Source organism: Alosa alosa, chromosome 1 (genome assembly GCF_017589495.1).
Source record: "Alosa alosa isolate M-15738 ecotype Scorff River chromosome 1, AALO_Geno_1.1, whole genome shotgun sequence".
Classification (NCBI taxonomy): domain Eukaryota; kingdom Metazoa; phylum Chordata; class Actinopteri; order Clupeiformes; family Clupeidae; genus Alosa; species Alosa alosa.
In genome coordinates, this window is record NC_063189.1 from 37,554,554 (window position 1) to 37,580,160 (window position 25,607).

Consider the following 25,607-nt stretch of genomic DNA (forward strand, 5'->3'; position numbering starts at 1 on the left):
ACACACATCCTTGACACTAGTCCATCATTGACTCAAACACACATTCTTGAAACCACACACATAGTGTATGCTATGCATTTACTAATGTATTCTCTCTACTGCACCTCTTGTGTGTGATGGTTGGTGATATGCCTGTCACTACCCTTGAAAGAGACATATAGAGTCTGTTTGTTCAAATACTTTCACTACATTCTGCAGAATGTATTTTCACTGGAAAAAAATATATTGATATATGACATAAATAAATGAATAAAAATAAAAATGTATGTGTTGGTATGATCTCTGGAGCATTTCAGTTGGGTTCTACTCCATGTTGTCTGTGGGCAACATCACAAATCATGTTGCAAATTCCTGACTTGCTCATGAATTTTGCAAGAGCGTTTTCACTGATCTCACCTTCAGAATATCCAAAGGGATTATGTATTTTATATGCAATTAAACTTGACATGTTTTGATTGTTTGTTTGTTTTTTTCTTAAAGAGTATTAATGCTCGAGAGACAAGAGCACAGACAGAAATTTCATCAGCAAAATGTTACTAGTACTGTAGCTGGTTTATATCCATTCCTCCATAATTACCGTGCATTTGTTATTTCAACTTTTTGATTGACAGGGACTGAAAGCAGGTTGTTTCATTTCTGACCTCAGTTACCTTCCAGCAAATGATTTATGACATTTCCTTGTCATATTCTTGCCCAATCTCCGCACAGGTTCTCTGCCTGAGCAGCTTTCTATAATTATACTCAAAGCCAAACTGCTCCGTGAAGATGTACAAGATATACAATAGCTGTCAAAGCACTTTTTCAGAAAATGAGAGCAAAATTTGGCTGGTGACCAACACCTGTCAAAAATTGATGCCCTTTTGTTCACAAATGAAATAAATAGGGAGCGATGTTCCCCCCAAACCAATTCAGTCAGCTCACATACCTCCTACACTCACTCTGATCATACCAAACCAAAGGTAAGTTTGCATTTACTGAGAAATATTCATTTTTTAAGAAATATGAAACGCCTTTCAGAGGACCAATTAGCATTGCTTCAAACAGACTAGAGCACAGATGCTAAAAGTAGTAACTGAAACATTGCAATACAATTTGACTTGAGACTTGATGACTAAAGTGTTACCAAACATCTGTTGTTTCATTGCAGCTACGTTCTACCATGAAAGCCATTATTGTTCTCTCCTGCATGGTGGGGATGGCACTCTGTGCTCCTGTAAGTAGACTGGACACCACAGCGAGTGGACACAGCTCAGCATTGTAATATCTGTTTATGTGACTCTATTCATGCGATTCCTGTTTCTTTCTGCAGCAGCTTGCTCCCTACATTCAGGTGGAGATTAAACAAGCTCCAGGGGTGAGTAGCTATATGAAAACAAACATATCATATTAAGCAGACAGACATACATATCATATTACAGTTTTTTACAACTGTTTACACACATTTTCAAAACTCTATGTCTATTTCTCAAAACTCTACACACAAAACCCACAATTGCTCACACAAAATGCAAAATACCTCGAATCTCCAGCAAAATTACACACAACATTCAAAATGTCATAAACACATCTTTAAAGCAAATAGGGGGCTATATAGGGGCTATAGACCCCTTCAACTGCAGAAACAAACATTCCTAAGCGTTCCTGAGGCATTTCTGGAGGGACAGAGAAAATGATTGAGCGAATGGTACTTGGGGAGAAACAAAAATAGAGTAAAAAAGACAAGATTTACATAAAGTCGACTTTTTGTAGAACATTACTGTAAGCTAAAGTCCGATTACTGTAATTTTCCTTTCAAAGTATAGGCAATGGTTCTGAACATTTCAACCGGAAATCCTCTATAGGAGCAGATTGAAAAGGTCTATCTATATAGAGAGTATATCTTTTCATAGGCCTATACTAAGGCAATGATTGGATGGTGTTCAGTAAAGTAATGAGTGTTTACACATGTGAAGAGAAAGAGTGAAGCACTGGTGATTTAGTATGGCATTTTGATGGGTTGTGTTTGAAAAACGAAAATCAAGTTACTTCCTGTTAGATTGTTATGTGTTAGGTAGAAAAAAACTGTAAGCAGACAAAGCAATATATGTGAAACATTGGGAAGTGTATTCCACTGTGCGCCTGGTTTAAAGGAAGGAATATGTTATGTTGACAGGCAGCTGGTGCCGCACCTGCTGTATCAGGGTCCTCTCTGCAGTCTGTGAGTACTCATAAATATCCATTCATTATCTGGGACTGTTGTTTATTGAGGTATTTTGTACAAACTGTTTTTTGTGGCCTGTTGGCGCTGTGCTCATGCGGTGCGTGATTCGTACAGATCCTTGATGCGTTGAGAGCTGCCCAGGCTGCTGGTGGGCCCCAGGTGAGTTCTCATACTTAACAGAACCATTCAAACCCACACACACACTTAAAGACCACGGGCTTAAGATTACCTGCACGTATCATCTTTTGTCGTGTGCGTGTGTGTGTGTGTGTGTGTGTGTGTGTGTGTGTCCTGTCTTATAGGTCCTCGTGAAGCAGGAGATCCCTCAGCCCGCTGGAAGAGAGAGCGTTGAGATTGTGAGTTTTTGTCCATCACGTTTAGTTCATCCGTGTCCATTTCTATTTGTAGATGGTCATTGATTAACATGAGTGCTTCTGTTTGGTTGCCCCCCCCCCCCTTGGCCCCGCTGCCCCTGCGCTCCTGCTGCCCCTTACCCCTGTTGTCCCTAATGCCCCTGTTGTCCCTGCCCCTGTTGTCCCTAATGTCCTTGTTGTAACTTGTTGCCCCTGCGCCTCTAAGTGCCCCTGTTGTCCCTACTGCCCCTCTGTTGTCCCTAATGTCCCTGTTTGTCCCTAATGTCCTTGTTGTCCCCATAACCCTGTCCCTGTTGTCCTGTTGTCCCTGTTGCCCCAGTTTACCTTGGCCCCAGCTGCCCCTGCAGCTCCTGCTGCCCCTTTGTCCATCACGTTTAGTTCATCCGTGTCCATTTCTATTTGTAGATGGTCATTGATTAACATGAGTGCTTCTGTTTGGTTGCCCCCCAGTTTTACCCCTTGGCCCCCGCTGCCCCTGCCGCTCCTGCTGCCCCTGCGGCCCCTGCGGCCCCTGTTGTCCCTAATGTCCCTGTTGTCCCTAATGTCCTTGTTGTCCCTAATGTCCCTGTTGTCCCTGTTGTCCCTGTTGCACCCGCTGCACCCCTGCAATGTCCCCTGCCTGTTGTCCCTGTTGTCCCTGTTGCACCCGCTGCACCCGCAGCCCCTGCCGTAAGTACACCTCCACCTGTCATATTCGGATACACAGTGAGTATTTTATGCCACAAACCGATGGTTGGGAGGAAAAAGATGAAAATGCTGCTGCTGTTGCAATGGAACTGTCTGTGCAGATGTGCAGGTTGCTAGATGGCTAAGATGTAGCAGTGCCAGTCTTCAGGCCTGACACATGTTCGCTGTTGCCACTTGGTGGCACTGTTGATTAGCTTGAGTTACTAGGTGAGGAGCCAGTGAAGTCCTATATTTTGTTCTAAATCACATGTGCCTCTCCCCCCCTCTCTCTCCTCTCTCTCTCTCTCTCACTGTCTTTATTACAGAAGGCTCCTTCCAGTGATGATGATGATGAGGAGGATGAGTAAACAGTAAGACAATCCATCCTTGCTTCAAAATTAACACTGTCCAATATTTACAAGGGCCCATACACCTGTGATAATATGTCAAAAGTATATTTGTAATCAAAGCTGACATCCAAAAGAGAACAATCAAAAAGTGAAAAATATGTAGAGCTAAAGAGATTTAAGACTTGTTTTGTATTAATTTTCAGACACTCGCCAAGCCAATTCCTTGACACTGGTATCCAAGACACGGAAACAAAGATGTGACCTTGATAGCTGCTTCCTCTTTCCTAACCTGATCATTCACGACAATGTGGTGCTACACTCTGACTTCCTGGTTCCCACAGGAAGCCATTAAGCTCTTTCTGTTACCATTTTGTATACTGTAGTTTGTTTCGACAGATTTAAAAAATAAATCTTAGAATCTGTCATATGAATGCCTTCCTTTATTTATGGGTGGAAATAACCTTCTCTGGCTGCCAAAGGAAGGAGATGTGTCAAGGAAGGTGCCTGATAAATATATCAGATTGCACAACGGAGTTAAAGATTTAGCAGCAGACAACAACTGTTTTTTTCCCAAATAACTACATCTTGGAGTGCACAAAGAGCACTATGATATTGTTAACAAGAAACATCACTTGTTTATTAATTTATACAAACACATCTATCAAATTTGAAAACACATTAACTTTGATATATTAGATATTACTGATTTATGAACTGTTTAAGCGTACCTTCAAGTAATTGGTGCAACACTGAATTATATAGCGATAACACACACACACACACACACACACACACACACACACACACACACATTTAACGATACATTAATGAATAAGTCTAGCTGGTACAATAGCTTTTGGTTTGGTTTTTTAGTTTTTGGATGTTTTTCACTTGTTTGCTATTCCAATAAGCAAGCTGCTACAGTATGTACATGAGAAACTGATGAATTCTGACTTGTATTGCAAGACCATGGCCCCAATTTCAAATGATGGGCAGAGCAGAGCAGATCACTCCATCAACAAATTGTCTCGTGCATGAAACAGAATTATCGGGAGTTATGTGGGACCACTGAACTGACCCACAGATTTGAACCTACGATAATGTTTAACTTTAGACAAGATGACAAAAAACTTGGCTTGGCTCATGATTCTTAATTATGCATATCTTCTGAGTGGAACATAGAAACCAACTGTGTTGGCAAGAAACTTGCTGATAGGTGCACCTGTTGTGTATGATTATGAATGACAAACCATGGTCATCTCAGTGACTCAAATGCCTGTGTCAGCATATAGGACCAGCTATTGAGGAGGCAGATTCTCGCCACTGGTCATTTGCTAAATACTGACCACACCCAGTGACCAAAGAACAGATCGTCATGGGATTGGTTTAAATATGGACCATCAAAGGTTTAAAAGCAAAAGCGTAGGCTCACATTTAGACCATTGGAATTTCGTGGTACCTCAAACAAAACGTTTGCCTTTCAGAAGAAGAAGGTAGGCCTCCTGTATATTATATTGTACTGCACTACTATACTACAATTCTCTGTTTAGATTTCAAGCTTGTTGAGTCTAAGGCCCGGGCTCCACCGGGTCCGCATCTGAAGTGTTTTGTTTGCGTAACAATAGTTTTAGAAGACTGGTCTAATTTTTCCGATTCCGTACGCACCGTTATCTCGTCTGGTGTAGCCAGTTCCCTTGATTACAGTGTAAGCTAATTGTTGCTGCAGATTCTCCGCAAATGGACCGCTACATATATGCGTGGTGTAGCCTCCCTGTAACGGCAGAACCTTCTTTTGTATTATTTACTTAAACTGTGCTAAGGTGATTTTTAAATGATCCTGACATTACAATGGCTTTTTCTGTTCCCTAGTTTGTGCTATTATGACCATGTGGACCACTGTACTCTGTCTCTGCTTCGCCAGTGCAATTTCAGCTGCACCTGTAAGTAGAGGCCAGGCTTGTGTGCCACTTCAAACAAATATTTTCAGTTGAATTGCAAATGTAGCTAAAAGTAATTCATCTGTACACCAGGTCTGGGGTGAATGTTATTTACTATAATCTTCCTTTAAACAACGGTACTATTTTCACAGCTTGGGCCATTCTTCAGTTACCTTCCTCAGTATGACAGTCCAAGACAATCGGGTCCTTCAACACAGGTAAATTACATGCACAGACTGGGCATATGTCAAATAATTCTGGCATTGTATCAAACAATACAGTAAAACATTGGGGGACATTTTGGATAGTATGAATGCCATTTCATTTGATCTTTGCTTTCATATAGGGGAACAATGTTCACTACTCACAGCCAGGCTTCAATGCCCCAGTCAGCATGGAAATAGTATGTGCACCGTCTTCTACATTTAACTTTCCATCACACTTGTGTGTGTGTGTGTGTGTGTGTGTGTGTGTGTGTGTGTGTGTGTGTTTGTAAAGAGATCTTCTCCTCATTTATGCAAGAGTAGCATATGAAAACATTGTCATTTCCATCACACTGTCAGTTCCATTTGACCGGGAACAATTAACCTGTGGTGCCTAATTCAAACATGGGAATCATGGCGTGCAGCGCAGTGACATGTCGGCAGGCTGACTTGGGTTCACTTCCTCCTTAGGTATTTCCCCAGCGGTACCCCACCAACCCTGCAGGAGGCTCGCCCAACGGCCCTGTAAGTATAAAGTAGGATCACTCTGTCAGCGCCTCTCAGATGGATTATGATTAGGGGTGAATGTCATCATCTCTCTCTCTCCCTCCCTCTCTCTTTCTTTCTCTCTCTCCCTCCCATTCTTTCTTTCTTTCTCCCTCTCTCTCTCTACTTTTATCTTCCTTACAGGTATATCGTTCACAGGCTTTCATCAAGTACTCCATACCCAAAGCCCCTGGTCGCAAGAGTGTAGAAGTGGTATGTATGTTTCTACCCCCGTGATAACAGTGATAGACAGGGGATAACCTCACTAACTACCCACTCATTATGAGTGCAATTGTGTGTGTGTGTGTGTGTGTGTGTGTGTGTGTGTGTGTGTGTGTGTGTGTGTTCTTCTTATTAAGTGCAGATGGGGAAAGTGTTTGCTTTAAAGTTTACTTTAATCCCTCAGACACACTGACGTCTATCTCTCAGGAAACATCAGTAATGTCCCACTTTTAGAAAATTACAGTATGTCTGAAGTCTGATGAAGGTGGTAACTCAAGTCTTTTTTTCTGTTGTTTTCAAGTATTACCCTTATGATTTCGGGCAGCAGGTAAAACATTTCTTTCTTAACCTTTGAATTGTGTGATGTCTTTCTTTGTAAAGAATGTTAATACATGTTTGTGTTTGTTTCAGAACTTCCCAAATGTTCCACAAATGCCCCCAGCTACAAACGTAGGAGACATATTTCTCTCCCTCTCTCTCTGTTATTTCTCTTTTGTAATTTTATTTTTGTTTCAGAAAGATACATGTCTTTGAGAGCAATTCCAAAATGCAAAATTGCACATTCACCTACTCAAATGACAAACTTTACCTTCCTTGCAGCTTTTCCCATTCAACTTCCCTGTCCCACCACAAACTGTTCCTCAGCAGCCTCCTCAGGTATGCTATGAGATTGACAAAAAAGGCAGATTGTGTTTGTAACTTTGTGGCTTTTTGCACTCACCCTCCTGTGTTATGACATCCCCTGCCTTACTGACCCCAGAGAGAGGTCAGTCCACCAGGGAATGTAAAATTCAATGCCATGACGGTATAGTGTGCATGGCCCCCAGTCCTCATATGGTGGGCTTTGAGCTCAGTCGAGGAACTGTATGCTTGCAGTACAGTGTTCTGTTCAAGAACATGAACTTTCTGCCTTTGTACGGCTACAGTGTCTGAAAAAGATAGCTGTGTATCTCATAGGTTTCTTGAAAATAAAAGGATATATTTGTCCATTTAGAACAAAATTAAAAATGTTGCATACATTGCTATAAAACATTGGCCTGACAGAAAAGCAAGAGAAAGAAAGTCCAGACAAAACAGACAGGGAAACGAACACCCTTTGAAAATGAAACTTATGAACCATCTGAATAGAATGTTAATGAGCAGCCATTGTGTGAGTAAGAGAGGTATGTATGAGGTGTGTGTGAGGAGGTCACTGATGGGGTGTGTGGTGTGTTCCATTGCTGTGTGCTTCAGGTCCCACCGTACCAGCCACTCCAACCCCAGGACACACTGCAGTTAGCGCAGCAGGAGCAGCAGGCCCAGCAGGCCCAGGCAGGTCAGTGTCAGTGGGGCTGCCACACATCCATGTGATTAGTGCTGTCTCCAGTTTACCACTCACTGTGTACAGACACACACACAGACACAGAAACATACACTCACACTCTCACACACACAGTTGTATCGATTTCTACAAGTACCACTGCTCTCACACACACACCCACTGAAGACTTAATTTATGTATAGTGGAAATGTTAAATCACACAGAGGTGCAAACATGGTACATACAGTATGAACATTCAAGCCATGCACGCACGCACACACACACACACACACACACACACACACACACACACACACACACACACACACACACACACACACAAATGCATGCACACACACACAGACACACTCACATGCAAACACACACACACACACACACACACACAGACACACACACACACACACACACACACACACACGCACACACACACACACACACACACACACACACACACACACACACACACACACACACACACACACACACGCACACACACACACAGTTGTATTGATTTCTATATTGTAAGTACCACTGCTGTGATCGCATTTGCACACCCACTGAGAAGAGCTGACTTTATTTATTTATAGTGGAAATGTTAAATCACACAGAGGTACAGACATGGTATATATGAACCTTCAAGCCATGTTTGTGTGGTATATTTGACATATTTAACCTAGTGATTGATCAAAGATTCAAAGTATTATTGTTTGTCTTGCAGGAGGAACGTTACCGTGAAGGAATAACCTGAATGTTTACTAGATATTTGAAGACACTATAATATTTTATCTTTAATTTAAATTATATTTGTTGTTGTTACTAGTATGCATAAATGACCAGATGTGTTGTGTTTTGCATTTTTACCCATAGAAGCATGTAAATGCTATGAAGATACTTTTTTAGAAACAATGTTATTATTGCACTGATTATACTGACTAATGCCTAACTGCAGCTAATTTCTTATGTGAAATATCACACTATTAATAAATTTGAGCATCCAAATACTTGTATGAGTAGTGATGTGTCTATCAGAAGAACACTTAAATGTACCAGAATGTTTATCAGTGCTGTTGCTGCCGGCAGTCAAGCGATTGTTTTCTACCCTCACTGAAACGGAGGTGAGGGTGGAAAGGTATACAGATTGTGAAAACACGGTAGCTGCGCTCAGGGGCGTAGCACAAGATCCTCGGCCCTATGCATAGGCAGTCCTGATGTTTGTCCCCCATTGTTTGCACCCGGTGATTGTCTCTGCTATGGCATGCTGTACACCTGGGTGCAAATAACCACATTGACTATACCCACTATGTACGAATAGCTTAGTTGGCTACCACCAGGGTGCAAATAGCATCTGCCTACACTGCTAGTATAGCTCTTCCTTCAGTACAGCTCTCAGCTGCACCTACTCTTTAAAGGTGATTATAAATGGGGAAACTTTTTGAGAAATGTTGCTGGGCAACCACATACAGTATACAGTTCCATGTTCCCTCACGGGATCAAAAGAGTATATACTCTGACTGGATGATCATGAAGATATGCCTAGCCTACTGATGATTAAAGTTCTTTAGGGAAAAAATGGTCAATATCAATGGGAACATGCCAGAACCACAATACTTAGGGCTGATTCAGAGTGGCGTGAGTGTGTCAGCTGCGTGGCATATCTGTTTTTATTTTGGCTCCCATGTTAACAGGTTAGAGCTTGCACACTACCTGCGTGACATGCACGTCTTAGGCGCGGCTCGAGCCTTGCCGAAAATGTGCTCATGCTAGAAATAGGATCGATGCCTATTTTTCAAGCGACACACAAGTGTGTTGGAAGCGTTTCCATTCAAAGGAGAAAGTGAAGAGATGTTTTAATTGGCAGAGGGGCCGCCACAGCGCAGCCTCAGACACGTTTCTGGTGTGCAAAGAAATAGAAAACGCCACGCAACCGCCACGCAACTGACACGCAACAGACACGCCACGTTCACGCCACGCAGCCAGTCTAAATCAGCCTTTACCACACCTGATGCGTGGCGACTGTGTGTCAGTTGCGTTAATGTCCGTTTTCATATCGGTGCCAATGTTAAAGATGCCCTGCCACACGTATTTCATTACTTTGTGGTAATGTTTGAAGTTCTACCATGGAACTTCAATTGAAAGCCTGCATGAAGACTTGGCTCGATTTGCACCAGTTCTCATTAATATTCAACGAGCTAAGCTGCTTGACTCTGATTGGCTAACAGCTAGTAGGTTTCGTCCATAACATGACAGCCGTTATTAACTAATTTTAGATTCACGGTTTTGATGTGGCAGGGCACCTTTAACAGGTTAGAGAGCTCACAATGTCTGCGTGACACGCATGTCTTAGGCGCGGCTTGAGCTAGCTAGCCATGACAGGCAAGTGAGTCGGAAGCGTTTTCAGCCAAAAGAGACAGTGAAGAGATGTTTTAATAGGCAGACTGGCTGCAGCAGCACCGCATCAGAGACATTTCTGGTATGAATGCTCACAAAAGCGTAAAATATCAGAGACAGAACACAAACGGAATGCACACGTCACTGCTCAGAAATTTGCCTTGCATATCATCAGCATAAGGGCCATATGCACAGTGGGAAAGGATGGCCAGTCAAGCCAGACCACAAAGAATTGCAACTGAATTTAGTGTGCTGAAAATGTGTACAGTATGGCTGTTGCTGGAAAAAACAGAACCAATCCTTTGTTATAAATAATTATTATTATACTGCATACTTGTGTTTTGGCAATAATGATTCTATTATTCATCGGATTGGCCCTTTCACAGCAGAGTGATGTAGGCTAATACAGCTTGCTGTTCTATTAGGTGAGAATGGGGACAGATTACCCTTTAAGCCTGACACTTAAACTTTACTCACAATTTATGTTGCAGCACGGATTTAATTTGCTCACCTTGTCAGTGTAGAGATACTGCTGGAATTGATTTCACAAAAGTTGCTCAACAGTTTTGCATTTTAGCATCAGCCGTTTGATCTTTGATACATTTTGCAATACAATTTAAGATGGAAAATATACTTGAAAAGCAGACACAGGCCAGAGGTGCTTGCAGCTAACAGGTAAACATGACCAACTACTATACCTTGTCAGAGAGTGTTTGCCTCTAGAATACTAGTTTTACAGTATATAATGGTGATAATTAAAAGCATAACTCTGTTACACTGTTTCAAAGTCAAAGTCAAAGTCTGCTTTATTGTCAATTTCTTCACATGTCAAGACATACAAAGAGATCGAAATTGCGTTTCCTACTATCCCACGGTGGAGACAAGACATATTTTACCAATTAGGTCCACAGACAAACATAACATTCAAGTAAACAATATAAAAAGTAAAAATAAGAAGGCACATACAATGAAGAAATAAGAGCAGCAAAATTTGGTAGAAATTGTGCAATTGTGCATACAGTAGACAGTCAATATAGTAGTGCAAAGGTCAGGCCAATAAATGGCTGAGGTAGTTTTGTTTGACCTAAGTATGCAAGTGGCATAGTGGTGCAAGTTATGTAAGAGCAGCAGAAGTGTGTTCAGAAGTGTTCAGGACAACAGGACAACAACAACAAGTTGCAAGTGTGCAAGTGTACAAGTGGAGTAGTGCAAGTGGAGTAGTGCAAGGCAGCCATTGTGGGTCTAAAAGTCCAGGATGTTATGTAGCTGAGGGTGGAGGGGGGAGAGAGTTCAGGATCCTAACAGCCTGGTGTATGAAGCTGTTGGTGAGTCTGGTGGTGCGGGAACGCAGGCTTCTGTACCTCTTCCCAGAGGCCTTTCAAAGGCCTAATTCATATTTCATGTTTTTGTATTTCTCCAAACAAACTGTTGCAATTGTAGAAGAGTGAAGGACTTCTGTCTCCTTGTCATATGTATCAACATGGGGCCTTCTTTAGCATTTCAGGTTGTCACGTTCTGGCTGCTGGGTTTGTACCAACATGCCATATCATGAGTGGAATAGCCTCAAGTCCAAAGCTTCCCAAGCAGTTGAAATGGTTGATGTTTGATGTCGCTAATAAAACTTCCCTTCTTTCCATGTCTGGCCAAAGATACAGTATACTGTAATTCCCCGCTAAGTTGTATTCAATTACCTGTCATTTCCAAAATCATCCAATAAAACACCATTGGATGGGTGTTGCCTTTGACAAACTATGTGAATGTTTCATGTTCTTGTTTTGATTTCTTGCTTCTATTCTGAGACAAAATGAAGCCAGTTTTTTAATGTGATTCTGAAAAAGGTCTGTCTATTCCGAAAACTAACATTTAAGTGTAAATTTTAATCTTATAGTGCCATATCACTTTATAATATGATCAGACTTTAATTCTGATGCCTAATGAATATGTCGCTACATTTATATGTAAACCTGTATTTTATCCTGTCATAGACTGAATTTAATTGTGGAATACAGTATATGGACTTTGACTAATCCAACATGAAAGGCAATTTATTTTAACAAAAGATATATGTATAATCTTGACAATCTTTATGAAAACAATTTACCAAATATAGAGATGATCTGACAGGAGCCAGCTACAGCCAGCTGTGGTCCAGCTCTTCATGCATACCATAGCCAGTAGTGTACCCATTTACATAACATTTACATTTAGTTTAATTTAACATATTACATACATGCTATAACTGCCAAGTGGAGGCACAATGAAATGAATAAATTGCATTGTTAAACCTGAGGGCATATAGTGGTGATGCATACGTTTTAACTAGAAGTAAAATTAATTTGTCTTAAATAAATGGTTTTACATTTGCACTCCCTTGGGCTTTTCCACTTTGTTGAAATCCACATCTTTTTATGTTTGTTCATTTACTGAACATTATCAATAGAAGTGACAAATACTCCAAGAAGGTCAACATTTCATTGTTTTCTAGGATTCAAACCATGGCCAAGACTTTAATGGAATGCATATGGAAGAAGAAGAAGAAGAAGAAGAAGAAGAAGAAGTAACCCTCACACAGTACTCTCCATGCTGGTATATATTCATATATGTTTACTTTTCATAATGGAGACACTGATAAAGGGCTATGCCCGAAATGTTTGTTTCCCAGTTTTTTGTCTGTAGACTTGTTGAAAATACCTCGGCAAATACAGGTATACCTCAATACAAATTTGTATTAGAATCAAGCCCTTGAGTGCGCCTCTGCTTTTTTTCCTACTGTACTCAACCTTTGGAGTTCACGCACCAGGCAAAACATCACAAACTTAAGGCGCAGACGCCGACTCGCCATTGCTCCTTACTTTCACAATTAACATTGACCTGCCCAATTTCAATTTCAGTAAGGATTAATGTGATCTCTGAAATGCAGGCCGAGGCTGTGGCATTCTGGGTAATGCACTGTGGGAAATGTCATATTAGTTAGCTGAACTTCAATAGTTAGTTGAGTAAAATAGGATTTATAAGACAAGAGTGCAGCACACTGTGCCATTTCAATCAGACTTTATGTGTTTTGTTGTTTTCCAGGCAATCTGTTTCCATGCTTTTGTCAAGTTAGCTAATTAGAATTGACAGAGTGAGTTATGACAACTGCTATTATTTGAGGCAATTTAACAGTACTAAAGTATACTCAGTGTACTTAAATGTTGTTTGTTCTGTTTTCAAAACTGAAGTTAACTGAGTAGAGTAATACTTACCTAAAGTGTGCTAGTAAATGTATTGCTAATGTGTAATGCTTAGTATAACTTCATACAGATAGGTTCTTTCATCTTTTTCCAGGCAATCGGTTTCCACATTTTGTTTAAGTAAAGTTAACTTGTCAGGTTTTACAGTGTACACCCATATCAGTGATCACTGACCAAGTGAGGACTGAGATTGTCACTGTTCTTCAGTTTACACCGAGAGCCCTCTGCCCAGAGCTGAAGAAACATGCCTGATCATGTGAGTTCATTGGTCTGCAGTGAAACAATCATAAATTTACATTTACAAATTTTACCACAATCAAATACAGACCAAAAACACACAAAATGTATATTATCTGTAGCGCTATTGAATGGAATCATTGTGCATTTCTTTGTTGTTGTTGTTGTCTGTGCATCACTTTCATTAAATTGGGATTTGAGGTCTCGGATTGTAGATGGAGATGCTTGAGCGTTGAGCCCCCACTGCTATCTACAATTTGAGAAATGAGAGAAAATCACAGGGGGCACTGAACTGATTCACCTGATTAATCCTTGATTAATTTTGCTTCGACTGAATTCCAAGACCGAATTCAGTCATCAGAAATACATCCAAAGCACATTTAGGGAAAAAGGCAAATGAAGAAAGTATGGATGTGGATGTGATATTATTTATTCGCTATCTTCTGTGGTAATTTGGAAAATTTGATTTTGATGACCCAGCAGCACAACCCAACCACCAGAATGTGTTGCTCGCAGTATTTCATCAACCAACATCACAGGAAAGTGTTTACCACAGCGACACAGACAAGAAAACACACATCAGTTTTGAACTGATGGGTAAGTGTGAGTATCAATGAGCTTATTACCTATATGTTTTAAATGAAACACTAGTTTCTAGTTTCATACTTTATAGTTTTATATTTGTTATTAATCATCACTATGTTTACCCCAAAAGAGGAGACACGTCTTGTATAAAGATAAAACATTTTTATTTTCTGTTTCTTTTAAGTCAGACCAAAGCAGAAAGCAAGGAGGCGCCAGGATGGTTATCTTTTCCTGACAAGCTAGCAGGGATCATCACATTTCAAGTGGCAGTGCTCAGTTGGAGACATTTGCAAAAAATACCCCATTTGACAGCACCGTGTATCTGCAGTCTTATCAGATAGAGACAGCAGCTGAGTGAGGATTTAGTGTCCCCTCCAGCACACGAGATATTGATCCCAACAAGCCCCGACTCTTGAAGAGAAAAAGACATACAGAGAGAGAGAAAAAAAATTGCACATGACAATGAAAGTGTTGAAAGTGCAGTGTCTCGAATATCGAGTATTCCTCTCACTCTTTCCTCTGCTTGTCATTCCCGCAATCTGTGGCAGAATCAGCTGAAGAGCTGCCTTCTTACCACAAAGCAGTAAATAAACTCAAATCAAGACAGTCACCCATTCCAGTCATCTCACACTCATGCATTTCAAACATATTAACTTGGCACACAACACCAAAGACCACCTTTGTGGTCCTTTTTGAAATTAGAAAGTCGCCACCCTTAAAGTAACTGTCAGGCAAATACCTAATCCCTTTCTTTTGAAATGTAAAAAAGCAAAAGAAAGAGAGAGAGAGAAAAAACGTTTCATGTGTTTGGCACTTTTGAAGAGTTGAACACTAAGCAAAATCTCTGAGTATATAATTAAATATAATGAGGTCATTAAGACTTGTAAAACCCACCTGGGCGCTTTTTGAGGAGTAAGGGCAATTGCGGGAACTACTGTGGAATTCACATTTTTCTACATCCTTACACACGATTGGCTGATTTGAGCAGTTTGCAGGGTATAAATTGTATCCATCCCAGCAATTAGTTATTCGCTTCAATCTCAATCACTGAACTGTCTGAATTCAGCTGCACTTGCAGTTAACAAAAAAGGTAAGACTCACAAGGATTTTTTAATTATTATTTTCAAAATCCTATCTTGTGCTGGCTGATGGAATTTTCAAACTTGTATGACTTTCTCCAGGGTGCAGTGTAATCTTCTCCATACCTCCTCTATTATTTTGTTCAGTGTGAAGATGCAGGCTCCTGCACTTTTGATGTGCCTTCTGGGCTACACTCTGGCTGCCCCAGTAAGTTCATTTCTGAGCAGATGTACAGTCTTGGACTAGAAGTAGTCTTTGAGTAGAGCTAGATTTTGGGTAGAGCTATAGTCTTTGACTAGAAGTAGTCTTTGAGTAGAGCTTATTACACTGCACATTAGAACATTTTTGAATGGCCAAAGCATATTCAGGGTTTAAACATTCACATATTTCTCTTGTGAATGTCTCTTCTCCAGGCCCCAGAGAGTGGCAGCAGTGAGGTAAGACTCAAACATGACATATACACGAGGGTTGATGTGTGTACATCATGATACAGTCTGATATATAGTCTGACCAACATCTTAAATTGTTCTCTCTTAACCATCCCATAACCATGATACAGAAACTATAGATGAGCTTATGTTTGGTGTCTTTTTTATTAGCAAATTGCAGCCCATGCCAACACTGCTGTGCAGTTGATGGAGCTGTACAGGATGCTAGGCAGGCAGGTAAGCTCTACTTGACACAGTCTAATGGGTCATAAAATGGGTTTAAATATCATCTTATCGACATTGTGCGTCTGATTTTGATTGACATATCACATCACTGGTATATTGTGTTCTGTTGTAGGGACTTGGAGCAGATGTCCCAGCACTACCTGTAGGTTTAATTCAATTGATCCACATTTGAGTGTTGTGATTGGTCAGTGGGTTCATTTGTTGGTATTCCCATTAATGTTGCATTTAGGGTAGAGTTAATGTAAGCCACTAGGTGCCACTGTTGAACAGCATGACCCTATATAAGAAAACATCAATAATTATGGAAGTGATCCCCAGTTAACATAAGTTACAATTAACATGCATGCGCTAAAGAGTAACACAATTGTGAAGGTAGCAAATATTGAGCTACTTCTACAATGCAGAACATTTTTCAAGACCTACGTTTCAGTGGAATGTTTTTTGTTCTCACAGGTGGCACCAGCCGAGGCCCAAATGGTAAGACCAAACCGCTAAGCACCAGGAGAGAATGCCTCCTAGCCATATTACAGTCATTATTAGTAGCCCATTTACACCTCTGAAATGGGATGCCATTAGGTAATGGATTTGTGGATACAATGCCCTGTGGCAGGGGTGTACTGTAAGCCCACAATAGAACTCTGTGCCTGGCGCTGTTTGTCATGATCTAATAGATTTGTTTGTTTTTCACTTTTTGTGTTGTTCTCTCACTCCCACTCTCTCTATCTCTCTCTCTCATTCTCACTCACTCTCTCTCTCTTCCTCTCTCGTTCTCACTCTCTCTCTCTTCCTCTCTCATTCTCACTCACTCTCTCTCTCTTCCTCTCTCGTTCTCACTCTCTCTCTCTTTTTTCCTCTCTCGCTCTCTCCTCCTACGGCTCTAAATCTGAACACAACACCCTAGGTACTGCAACACTTCAGAGATTTGCCATTTCTTTAAAATCACTTCTCTCTGTCTGGGGCAAATGGGCTTTGATCTCCAAGCACAAACTGTGCACTGTTTTGAAACGTACATTAGTGTGTTTGCACTTGTGTGAATTATCATGTTTTGGTTTATTGTTTTTTTTTTTTTTTATTATCAGGCACCATTGTTCAGTCAGCCAGCAGCTCCTCTAAACTCTGATGAGGAGGAGGAAGGGGTAGGATAATTGTTTTGTTCTACGATACATTTACAATAACATATTTACATTCCTGATTGGGTTTTAACTGCTTAATTATCTTTTTACACCGGTCTCTTAATTATGCCAGTGATTATTAATTAGGCTCTCTCTCTTATCACTCTCTCTATCTCCCATTCTCCTCTCATTCACACACACATGGACACATATGCTCTCTCTCACACACACACACACAGCCTCAGGTTGCCTTAGGTGCTGCCCCCGCAGCCCCCCTGAACTCTGACGAGGCGGAGGAGACGGAGGGTGCGGAGGCCGAGGGTGCAGAGGCCGAGCCCGCCGCTGAGGCTGGAGCCGAGGCTGCTGCCCCAGACGCCGCAGCGCCCCCCGCTGAGCCCGCCGTGGTGGAGGTGGACGTCGCCGCAGCTCCCGTCGATGCTGCCGCTGCCCCCGCCGGCCCCATGGTGGAGGTGGACGTCGCTGCTGGCCCCGTGGCTGTGGAGGTTGACGTGCCTATTGCCGTGGACACCACCGCTGCCGTGGATGCCGCTGCCGCCGACGCCGTCGCCTTGGCCTCCGCTGCCGTGGCGGCTGTGGACCCCTCCCTCCAGGGCGCCCCACTGGCAGTGGAGATTGACACCAACCCGGCCCCAGCGGCAGTCCTGTAGATGGAGACTCAGCACACCGGCCGTCCTTCCGTGCTCCCACCTGAGACCAGCCGGCCTCAAGGGTGGGCTGCAGCGAAGATGACATAAGCCGGGAGCCTTTGGATAAATGCATGTGAATCTGAACCTCATGCAATGTTTGACACAGTAGATTAAATGGCTATAGGGCATTTGCTATGGGACCTTGGAAAGGACTCTGTGATTCGGTGGTGCTGTCCTACAGTCTAGATTTGATGACCTTTCACCTTCTGTAACCACCCTTCTCTTTCTGCAAATAAATATCTTTTGACACCATACAAATGATTTTACTCCTGTTTTTGTCCCTCTTTTTCCATCCAATTTCACCGCAGTTAAAGGGAAACAAGCATACAAAAAGACCTCAACCCCTTCAATTGCTGTGAAGCCTATTTGACAACAGTTGACAACTCCAGTCTAGCTTTTCAACACTCCAATTATACAGTGCAGTGAGAGACCCATTACAGACAGAAAGCTCTGGATTGCACCCTTGAGGTGTAGTGGGTGTGTGTGTGTGTGTGTGTGTGTGTGTGTGTGTGTGTGTGTGTGTGTGTGTGTGCAAGTGTGTGTTTGTGCATGTGTGTGTGCATGTGTGTGTGCGTGCGTGTGCATGTGTGTGTGTGTCTGTGTGTGCGCGCGTGAGATGGGAGGGTAGATGAGTAGCAGCTTGTTTTAATACGATCAGAGGGATCTGTAGCAGAGTGCTGACAGGGCGGGTGTGTCTCAGTTAATCCTCCTGTGCCTGTCCCACTGGCCAACAGAACTCCTCATGTGGAGACTTGCAGTTCAGAGACCCAGTTCCATAAAGTATGTGTGCAGCCATGTGCCTTAGTGTCCCTATGAAGTGTACATGCAAGTTGATTAGAGGCCTTTTATTGGTGCACTTTAAGTTTAAACATCTAACATAAATAAATCAAAGGGGGAAAATGCAGATGCATTTCTATTCTTCATATTGTTTCCAAATGGTATTCTCTCATTTACGCTAATAAATGAGACAGGAAAGTACCAATATGTCAATGCTGTGAGATACTGACACTCGCACTCACTTCAAAAAATACCTGTTGTATCTTGTGTCTTGGGTGTCAGGATCACTTTGTGTCTCAGGTGTTAGAAATATAGAGTGTAAGACTCTCTGTGTTTAAAATAACAAACTGTCAAGAGACTGCATCTTCTGATAACACTACTATGATGGTCTCCTTTCTCTATCGCTGTTCAGTTATAATCAATGCACAGGCCTGTCTCTCCCTAACACAAAGGAGGAGGCAGATGGATAAGACTGTGACTTTGCCACTGTCATTCTCCCCCATCTCTGTAATCTCCAAATCCCTGAGAGGGTCAGAGTGGTGTGCAGACAGGACAGCCACTCCAACCGCCGAGGCGCCAGTGGAACAACAGGTCAAAATATCTCCCCTTCCCCCCCACCCCCACTCACAGCACATGGAATTTAATGGACAGTTTCGCTCATAGGGCTGTGTTGAATTTCAATAGCTGAATCACCCCTGGGCGTTGTAAGGACCGTCTGGCTGCCGGGATTGCTCTGGGACCTAGCTACAGGTGAGTTATGATGCTATCTATTTGGTATGCGCATTATTAATTTTCACACAAGGCTAAATAAACCAGAAGTGTTTCATGATCACAGAACAAGGACATCAGAGAGCATGACAACATCTACATGAAGCCCTGGAGGGCTTCTGAGCATAATTTGTCCATGAACCTCAGCTTCATGCTAACACACAAAGAATGCTGTTCCTCTTTTGATATAGCTATAGTCATATTAGATGAATTCTAGCCTGTTTGAATATACTACGTCATGCTATAGCAGTCATCCCGAGGGACCACTGCACTGTGGGTGATTTTTGCCCCACACGTATGTTTCAGGTGTCCACACAAGTTGGCAGATATGACATCTACTCAGAGTGGTCATGGGGCTACCCAGCCATCTCACGCAGTCCTTCGCCATATGTCTGAGGAGGCAGAGGAGGCCAGTGACAGACCCATTCGGCGCCACAGATCATTCAGCGCCACAGACTCCCATAACATAAACAATAACAACAACAATGAAGAGTGAGTATCCCCCTCTCAAGAATGAATAGCCATAAACATGGATGCCATGACTTCATGATGCAGTCATTTATTTTAGACCTGACGTCTCTCAGATTTTAAATATGTATCATGGTACAGACACTACAGTATGAAAGACATGAAAGTCATAAACACTACATTTTATGTGTAAGGCTTGGAACAGATATGAACTGGGTTGAGATATTAAGATTCACATGAGTATGTGACTGTCACCCTGTCTGTCTTTTATTCTCATTATACAGGGATGAGAAAGAGAAGGAGAAAAAGAAGGAGAAGAAAGAGTGAGTTTTTCCCCCAGTGCTATGTAACGGTGTATTCAGACTGGATGTGAATGGCTAATTAATCTTGAGCTCTGTCTTGTAGGAAAAAAGAGAAGAAGGAGAAAAAAGTAAAGAAGAAAAATGGAGAAGATGAGAAAGAAAAAGAGAAAGAAAAAGAGAAGGAAAAAGAGAAGGAAAAAGAGAAGGACAAGGAAAAAGAGAAGGAAAAAGAGAAAGACAAAGACAAGAAAGAAGGGTGTGTACATTGATGCAGAGAATGGAAAGTGATTGGGGTATTGACCTTCAGCACAATTCCTCATCATTATTCTTATCACACAAACCGACTTTCTTTTTCTTCAGACCAAAGGAGCCATTCATTATCAACCCAGGAAGCAGCCTGTACAACTACTGGCTCTTCATAATCTCAATCCCTGTCATGTACAACTGGACCGTGATCGTTGTGAGGTATTGTCTGAAACACTAATGAGTAGATGGTCTTAGGGGAAACCTCAGGAGCTTATTATGGTCTGTCTTGCCTTTCAGAGCATCTTTTGAGGAATTCCAGCACAGGAACCTGTACCTCTGGTTCTTTCTGGACTACACTGCTGACCTGGTGTACTTGGCTGATATAGCCGTGAGAACAAGGACAGGTAACTGCTTCTATGAGTAAGATTATAACTCCCAATGCAACCCATACAAGTTATTCTGACGGTATGTATGTTTGGTATTTGATATTTGTTTTTAGAAAAGGAGTGGCTCACATGTTTGCTTGCATTTCTCAAAAGGTTACCTGGAGCAAGGCCTACTGGTAAAAGATGAAAAAAAGCTTTTGGCTGAATACATGTCAAGTAAACAGTTCAGACTGGATGTAATTTCAATGTTGCCCACTGATCTCTTGTACTTTTACTTGGGTCTCGACTACCCCGAGATACGCATGAACAAACTCCTCCGGATCAACCGTATATTTGAGTTCATGCAGCGCATGGAGACCAAGACCAACTTCCCCAACATCTTGCGCATCTCTACCCTGGTCATGTATATCATAATCATCACCCACTGGAATTGCTGCCTCTACTATTCCTTCTCTAAGGCCATTGGCTTTGGCTCAGACCCTTGGGTCTACCCTTCGCTGGAAGAGAAGCAGTTTGGAGAGCTGCTGACGAAGTATTCATTTAGCCTTTACTGGTCCACCATGACATTGACCACAATCGGCGAGATGCCGCCTCCCGAGCTTGACTCTGAGTTCTTCTTCCACACCGCCGATTTCCTGGCAGGCGTGTTCATCTTTGCCACTATCGTAGGTAATGTGGCGTCCATGATTTCCAACATGAACGCAGCTCGAGCCAAATTCCAGGCGCGCATCGATAACATCAAACAGTACATGCACGTGCGCAAGGTGAGCAAGGACCTGGAGTCGCGTGTCATCACCTTGTTTGACTACTTGTGGAACACCAACCGATCACAGGACGAACAGGAGGTGCTGCGGTACCTGCCGGACAAGCTGCGGGCGGAGATTGGCATCAGTGTGCACTTGGAGACCCTCAAGAAAGTGCGTATCTTCGCCGACTGTGAGGCCGGACTTCTGATTGAGCTAGTGCTCAAGCTGCGTCCCGTTGTCTTCAGCCCAGGGGACTACATCTGCCGGAAAGGCGACATCGGCCGGGAGATGTACATTATCAAAGATGGCAAGCTGGCCGTGGTGGCCGATGACGGGGTCACGCAGTTTGTTGTCCTGGGCGAGGGAAGCTATTTTGGGGAGATCAGCATCCTCCAAATCAAGGGCAGCAAGGCGGGCAACCGCAGGACAGCCAACATCCGCAGCGTTGGCTACTCAGATCTCTTCCTCCTTTCCAAAGATGACCTGATGGAGGCGCTCACCGAGTATCCCGATGCCAAGGCCATGCTGGAGGACAAAGGTCGGCAGATCCTCATGAAGGACAACCTGATCGAGCTTGACCCGTCCAAGCTGAAGCCGGACGAGAAGGACCTGGAGGGCAATGTGAACCGTCTGTATGGCAGCATAGAGCTGCTGAAGACTAAACTCTCCAAGGTGTCGAAGGACCACAGTAGGGCCCGAAAGGCACTGAAGGAACGCATCGCCCAAATTGAACGTTATTCGGGCGAAGAGGTGGAAGAATCAGAGGAGGAGGAGGAGGAGCAGAAAAGAGCCGAGGTTGGAGCGGGGGAGACCCAGCAGGCAGCGGAGGAAGGGGAGGAGGAGGAAAAGAAGGAGGGGGAGGAGGGGGTGGAGGAGGCCAAAGGTGAAGGCGGTGAAGAAAAGGAGGAGAAGAAAGAGGAAGAGGAGAAAAAATAAACACATACAAATATATAAACAATAAATGACAGACTAAGAATGAAAGAAAACTAAGACTAAGAAAGAACTGATTACCAATATGATATGATTACCAATGCATGAATTGCATGAAATTACATAAAAATGTGCATGTAAAAATATGGCAATGCCATCACAGAGATGTATTTGTGCTGTTTGAGATTTCATCATAGAATTTACATGTCTATGGTCTATGGTCTGTTTTCTTCAGTGTTTTTTTTTTTTAAGTTTTATGCAATATTTCATCAAACTGTAAACTAAGCAAAATCACAGATACCACTGCCCAACTGACTTACCCATGCGGTTTGTTTGGAAGTTCCTTAATTAGTCAATTACATTAGTCTTTGTGTTTCTGATTTAGTGCAATCAACAGCCACAACAATTATAAATGTGATGTAATAATGTCTGTCTTCTTTGAAACAACAAAGTTATGATGGGACATGATTGTGTGTGAAATGTTGACAAACTGCAAAGTATTAGCATCCAACTGAAATGCATCCAAAGTATTTAAAACTTTAGAAACGTAATTCAATATTTAGTGATACAGCTCAGTGATCAGCTTTTATGCAATAGGTCGATATATTAATAAGATGACCTTTAACATCAACAATAAATTGATTCACTGGAAGTGGATTAAACCAGAGACTTTCTAATGAGGAGACAGAGCACTCAAAAAATCCTCCATAGAAATGCATGTGGCTAGTTTGTTTGGTTACACATATCCCACCCCTTCCTCGGCAAAACGTCGACATGTGAATATATTGAGCCAATCATGTGGTGTGATGTGAATACATTGAGCCAATCATATGGTGTGTTGTGAAGACATCGTGCCAATCATTTGTTGTGAAATCACCGCTGGAGCAAGATTGGTGTGGTGAGGCCTTGCGCATGCACATTTCTGCCGAATAGGATGCCTGATGAGTGCCCAAAAAGCATTGCAACATGGCTGCCGAGTGGAGGGACTTGCCTAAAAGGACTTTGATTAAACCATTTAGCCTATAGCTCTCTTTTAGCTATAGGGTAGCTATGGGCTAACTGGGGTAGCCCATCAGACCTTATACCAGGCTTTAAATGTTCATCTTCTGTAGATAAAGCTTGAGTGCATTAATATTTGAGTACCTGTCTGATCTTTTGTGAAATAGACATGAGGAGAGAAGCATGACTTTGATATGCATGAGCAACATGGAACAATAGCCAAGGAATGTTGGGTTTGGGCTTGCTATGACTGTACTGATTTGGTTCTCTTGGTTCTTGTCATCCATTATTCCTTGACTGTTTCCCTTTGGAATTAGCCTGTAGTTCATATTCAGTCAGCCTGCCATGTTTGAAGGAAGCCAGTAAAGAGCCCCTTGACTGTGCTTCAAAGCACTGTCGTTTTAATTGCCTGAGGTTATGCAGTGGATTAGTCTTATCATGGACTTTGCAAGTGGTTAACTGTGCATACACAGACAATTGAACTAAAATAGCTTCTTAATGACCAATCAAAAGGCCAAGATTTTGAGCATCTTGTTAGCTCGATGGTTTACCCTATAGTCCAATTTCATGTTCACTATCAAACACTGCCATCCGTTTATTAAAAAGTGTACACTCGGGTAGCTCTCTAATGTGCACTCTGATTTGTGTGTTTAGAGACATTATCTGATTTATGCATTTTGCCTGTCAGTTTTTTCCTCCAAATTGCAATAACAACCATCAAGTGTGAGTACACATCATTGATAGCTACACTGCACTCTAGTAAGCTGTTGATGACATGAGGTTCATACAACACGATTCCCCTATGCTTTGATTCACTATGTAATCAGTAAGTTCGTCTTTTGTCTGTCCATGCCATCTGCTGGGCAGACACAAGATGTTTAGGGCCAATGAGGAGTATAAACACATTTGGTCTTTTTTAGAAACAATGTGTAAAAATGGCAAAAATGAATGAATTAAAACTAAACCACTTAATTTAAATACCCATTGCCCCTAAGGGTCACCCAACAAAAATATCCATGGTATTTACATACAGTTTAGGAAGTGATGAAATTATGAGTGATGGTCATCAGTCACACCAGGGTGATCAATCTGGAACCTCCTCAGCCTCTGATTCTTTATCATATCAGAGGCCAATTTACTGTAACATGCGTCCAGAGTGCTCTGCTATGGAAATGAATGATAATTAAGGAAATCCCTGCATGGATACTTACACAGATGGCAGTGTGGTGGTGGTAAAACGGAAGCGCTTTAAAGAGGGGATATGAAAGACCAAGAAAGATTACCATAGGATTCGTTGAATAGAAATCCAATTCATCTCTTGTGCTGCCTGCGTCACCCTGCTGGTTTTGCCAAAGCTGTCTTCTACACAAAATGAGACAGAATATAACAATGATAGCTTCAGATAACTGACGGGAGGCAGACGCAAAGTAACAATAAGAAGAATAGCCAAGTCATGTGCAACCCTATTTTCCCATCATCACAGAGGGGAAATGACAGGCCATGCAAGCTGAGTCCTCCCTGCATCAATCAGTGCCTGACAAGTGTCTCAAAGCAGCTTGATTGAGGTGAACAATTTCCATCTAAGTGAAATTGGTCAGCCTGCCACAACAGCCTCCACCAAGAAGCTGAAGTTGATGGAAGTCTATGGGGAACATAATTTTCCCATTGGCTATTGTCATGCAGGTACACTCACTTGATTAAAAAAAAGAAAATGTCATTACTGAATGTGTTTTTGAAGTAACAGCTCTGTGCTTACATGCTTTGAGTGAACGCACTTTTCTGAAACCTGGTCCCAGAGTGGAGAAATCTGAAACCGTGAGTCCGTTTGAGTTCGTTTAGACAGCTTAAACCGCACATCCTGCTTATGCGTGATCGATTATGTCATCGCCACACCTCAGCTGCCCTGGACTTGCACTTATAGTATTGCCTAACAATACTAGTTTTCATACATGACATTACCTACGATTACACTCCGTTAAGATAAATATCACAACTGATGCTGCGCAGCGCCGATAGCTTATGACTTGGTGGACTGAACACTGTTTTTCCCGGTGTTTTTTTATGCATTCTAGCTACTGTCAGTGACGCGAGAGAACTTAAGTTATTAGGAAAGTGCGGTGTAAGTTTAGGCTACATTAATTTGTGCGTAG

General features: G+C 42.2%; 4 protein-coding genes across 6 annotated transcripts; all 4 read left to right on the top strand.

Annotated features, from left to right (window-relative positions):
- Positions 1–922: 922 nt before the first annotated feature.
- scpp7 (secretory calcium-binding phosphoprotein 7) lies at positions 923–4,015 on the top strand. 2 transcript variants are annotated; one of them, XM_048232779.1, is made up of 10 exons: positions 923–959; positions 1,148–1,213; positions 1,310–1,354; positions 2,153–2,197; positions 2,315–2,359; positions 2,503–2,556; positions 3,025–3,138; positions 3,193–3,243; positions 3,567–3,611; positions 3,794–4,015. In XM_048232779.1, exons 2-9 carry the CDS (start codon positions 1,160–1,162, stop codon positions 3,606–3,608), a joined length of 450 nt encoding a protein of 149 aa, XP_048088736.1. In that variant the 5' UTR covers positions 923–959; positions 1,148–1,159; the 3' UTR covers positions 3,609–3,611; positions 3,794–4,015. The 2 variants fall into 2 exon arrangements, with proteins under 2 accessions (XP_048088736.1, XP_048089577.1); XM_048233620.1 differs by lacking the exons at positions 3,025–3,138; positions 3,193–3,243.
- Positions 4,016–4,792: 777 nt separating this feature from the next.
- On the top strand, positions 4,793–8,818 carry scpp5 (secretory calcium-binding phosphoprotein 5). The gene is made up of 11 exons (XM_048231614.1): positions 4,793–5,083; positions 5,460–5,530; positions 5,680–5,745; positions 5,874–5,930; positions 6,202–6,255; positions 6,421–6,489; positions 6,800–6,826; positions 6,910–6,948; positions 7,099–7,155; positions 7,732–7,813; positions 8,538–8,818. The coding sequence occupies exons 2-11, from the start codon at positions 5,471–5,473 to the stop codon at positions 8,552–8,554; spliced, it is 528 nt and encodes a 175-aa protein (XP_048087571.1). The 5' UTR covers positions 4,793–5,083; positions 5,460–5,470; the 3' UTR covers positions 8,555–8,818.
- Positions 8,819–15,300: 6,482 nt separating this feature from the next.
- On the top strand, positions 15,301–18,101 carry enam (enamelin). Of its 2 annotated transcripts, none has more exons than XM_048268277.1 (8): positions 15,301–15,352; positions 15,489–15,549; positions 15,756–15,779; positions 15,942–16,007; positions 16,129–16,158; positions 16,470–16,493; positions 17,096–17,152; positions 17,368–18,101. In XM_048268277.1, exons 2-8 carry the CDS (start codon positions 15,496–15,498, stop codon positions 17,794–17,796), a joined length of 684 nt encoding a protein of 227 aa, XP_048124234.1. In that variant the 5' UTR covers positions 15,301–15,352; positions 15,489–15,495; the 3' UTR covers positions 17,797–18,101. The 2 variants fall into 2 exon arrangements, with proteins under 2 accessions (XP_048124234.1, XP_048124961.1); XM_048269004.1 differs by having other exon boundaries at positions 15,302–15,352; positions 15,444–15,549.
- Positions 18,102–19,197: 1,096 nt separating this feature from the next.
- Positions 19,198–23,240, top strand: cnga1a (cyclic nucleotide gated channel subunit alpha 1a). The gene is made up of 6 exons (XM_048255968.1): positions 19,198–19,362; positions 19,687–19,872; positions 20,254–20,406; positions 20,511–20,615; positions 20,694–20,800; positions 20,936–23,240. Exons 2-6 carry the CDS (start codon positions 19,709–19,711, stop codon positions 22,462–22,464), a joined length of 2,058 nt encoding a protein of 685 aa, XP_048111925.1. The 5' UTR covers positions 19,198–19,362; positions 19,687–19,708; the 3' UTR covers positions 22,465–23,240.
- The last annotated feature ends 2,367 nt before the right edge of the window (positions 23,241–25,607 follow it).

Coding starts and splice junctions, on each gene's coding strand:
- scpp7 (XM_048232779.1), top strand. CDS start 1,160: ATGAAAGCCATTATTGTTCTCTCCTGCATGGTGGGGATGGCACTCTGT. Junction 1,214..1,309: donor GGATGGCACTCTGTGCTCCT/GTAAGTAGACTG, acceptor TTCTTTCTGCAG/CAGCTTGCTCCCTACATTCA. Junction 3,244..3,566: donor CTGCACCCGCAGCCCCTGCC/GTAAGTACACCT, acceptor TCTTTATTACAG/AAGGCTCCTTCCAGTGATGA.
- scpp5 (XM_048231614.1), top strand. CDS start 5,471: ATGACCATGTGGACCACTGTACTCTGTCTCTGCTTCGCCAGTGCAATT. Junction 5,931..6,201: donor CCCCAGTCAGCATGGAAATA/GTATGTGCACCG, acceptor CTTCCTCCTTAG/GTATTTCCCCAGCGGTACCC. Junction 6,949..7,098: donor AAATGCCCCCAGCTACAAAC/GTAGGAGACATA, acceptor CCTTCCTTGCAG/CTTTTCCCATTCAACTTCCC.
- enam (XM_048268277.1), top strand. CDS start 15,496: ATGCAGGCTCCTGCACTTTTGATGTGCCTTCTGGGCTACACTCTGGCT. Junction 15,550..15,755: donor GCTACACTCTGGCTGCCCCA/GTAAGTTCATTT, acceptor TCTCTTCTCCAG/GCCCCAGAGAGTGGCAGCAG. Junction 16,159..16,469: donor CAGATGTCCCAGCACTACCT/GTAGGTTTAATT, acceptor TTGTTCTCACAG/GTGGCACCAGCCGAGGCCCA.
- cnga1a (XM_048255968.1), top strand. CDS start 19,709: ATGACATCTACTCAGAGTGGTCATGGGGCTACCCAGCCATCTCACGCA. Junction 20,407..20,510: donor GACAAAGACAAGAAAGAAGG/GTGTGTACATTG, acceptor CTTTTTCTTCAG/ACCAAAGGAGCCATTCATTA. Junction 20,801..20,935: donor AGCCGTGAGAACAAGGACAG/GTAACTGCTTCT, acceptor ATTTCTCAAAAG/GTTACCTGGAGCAAGGCCTA.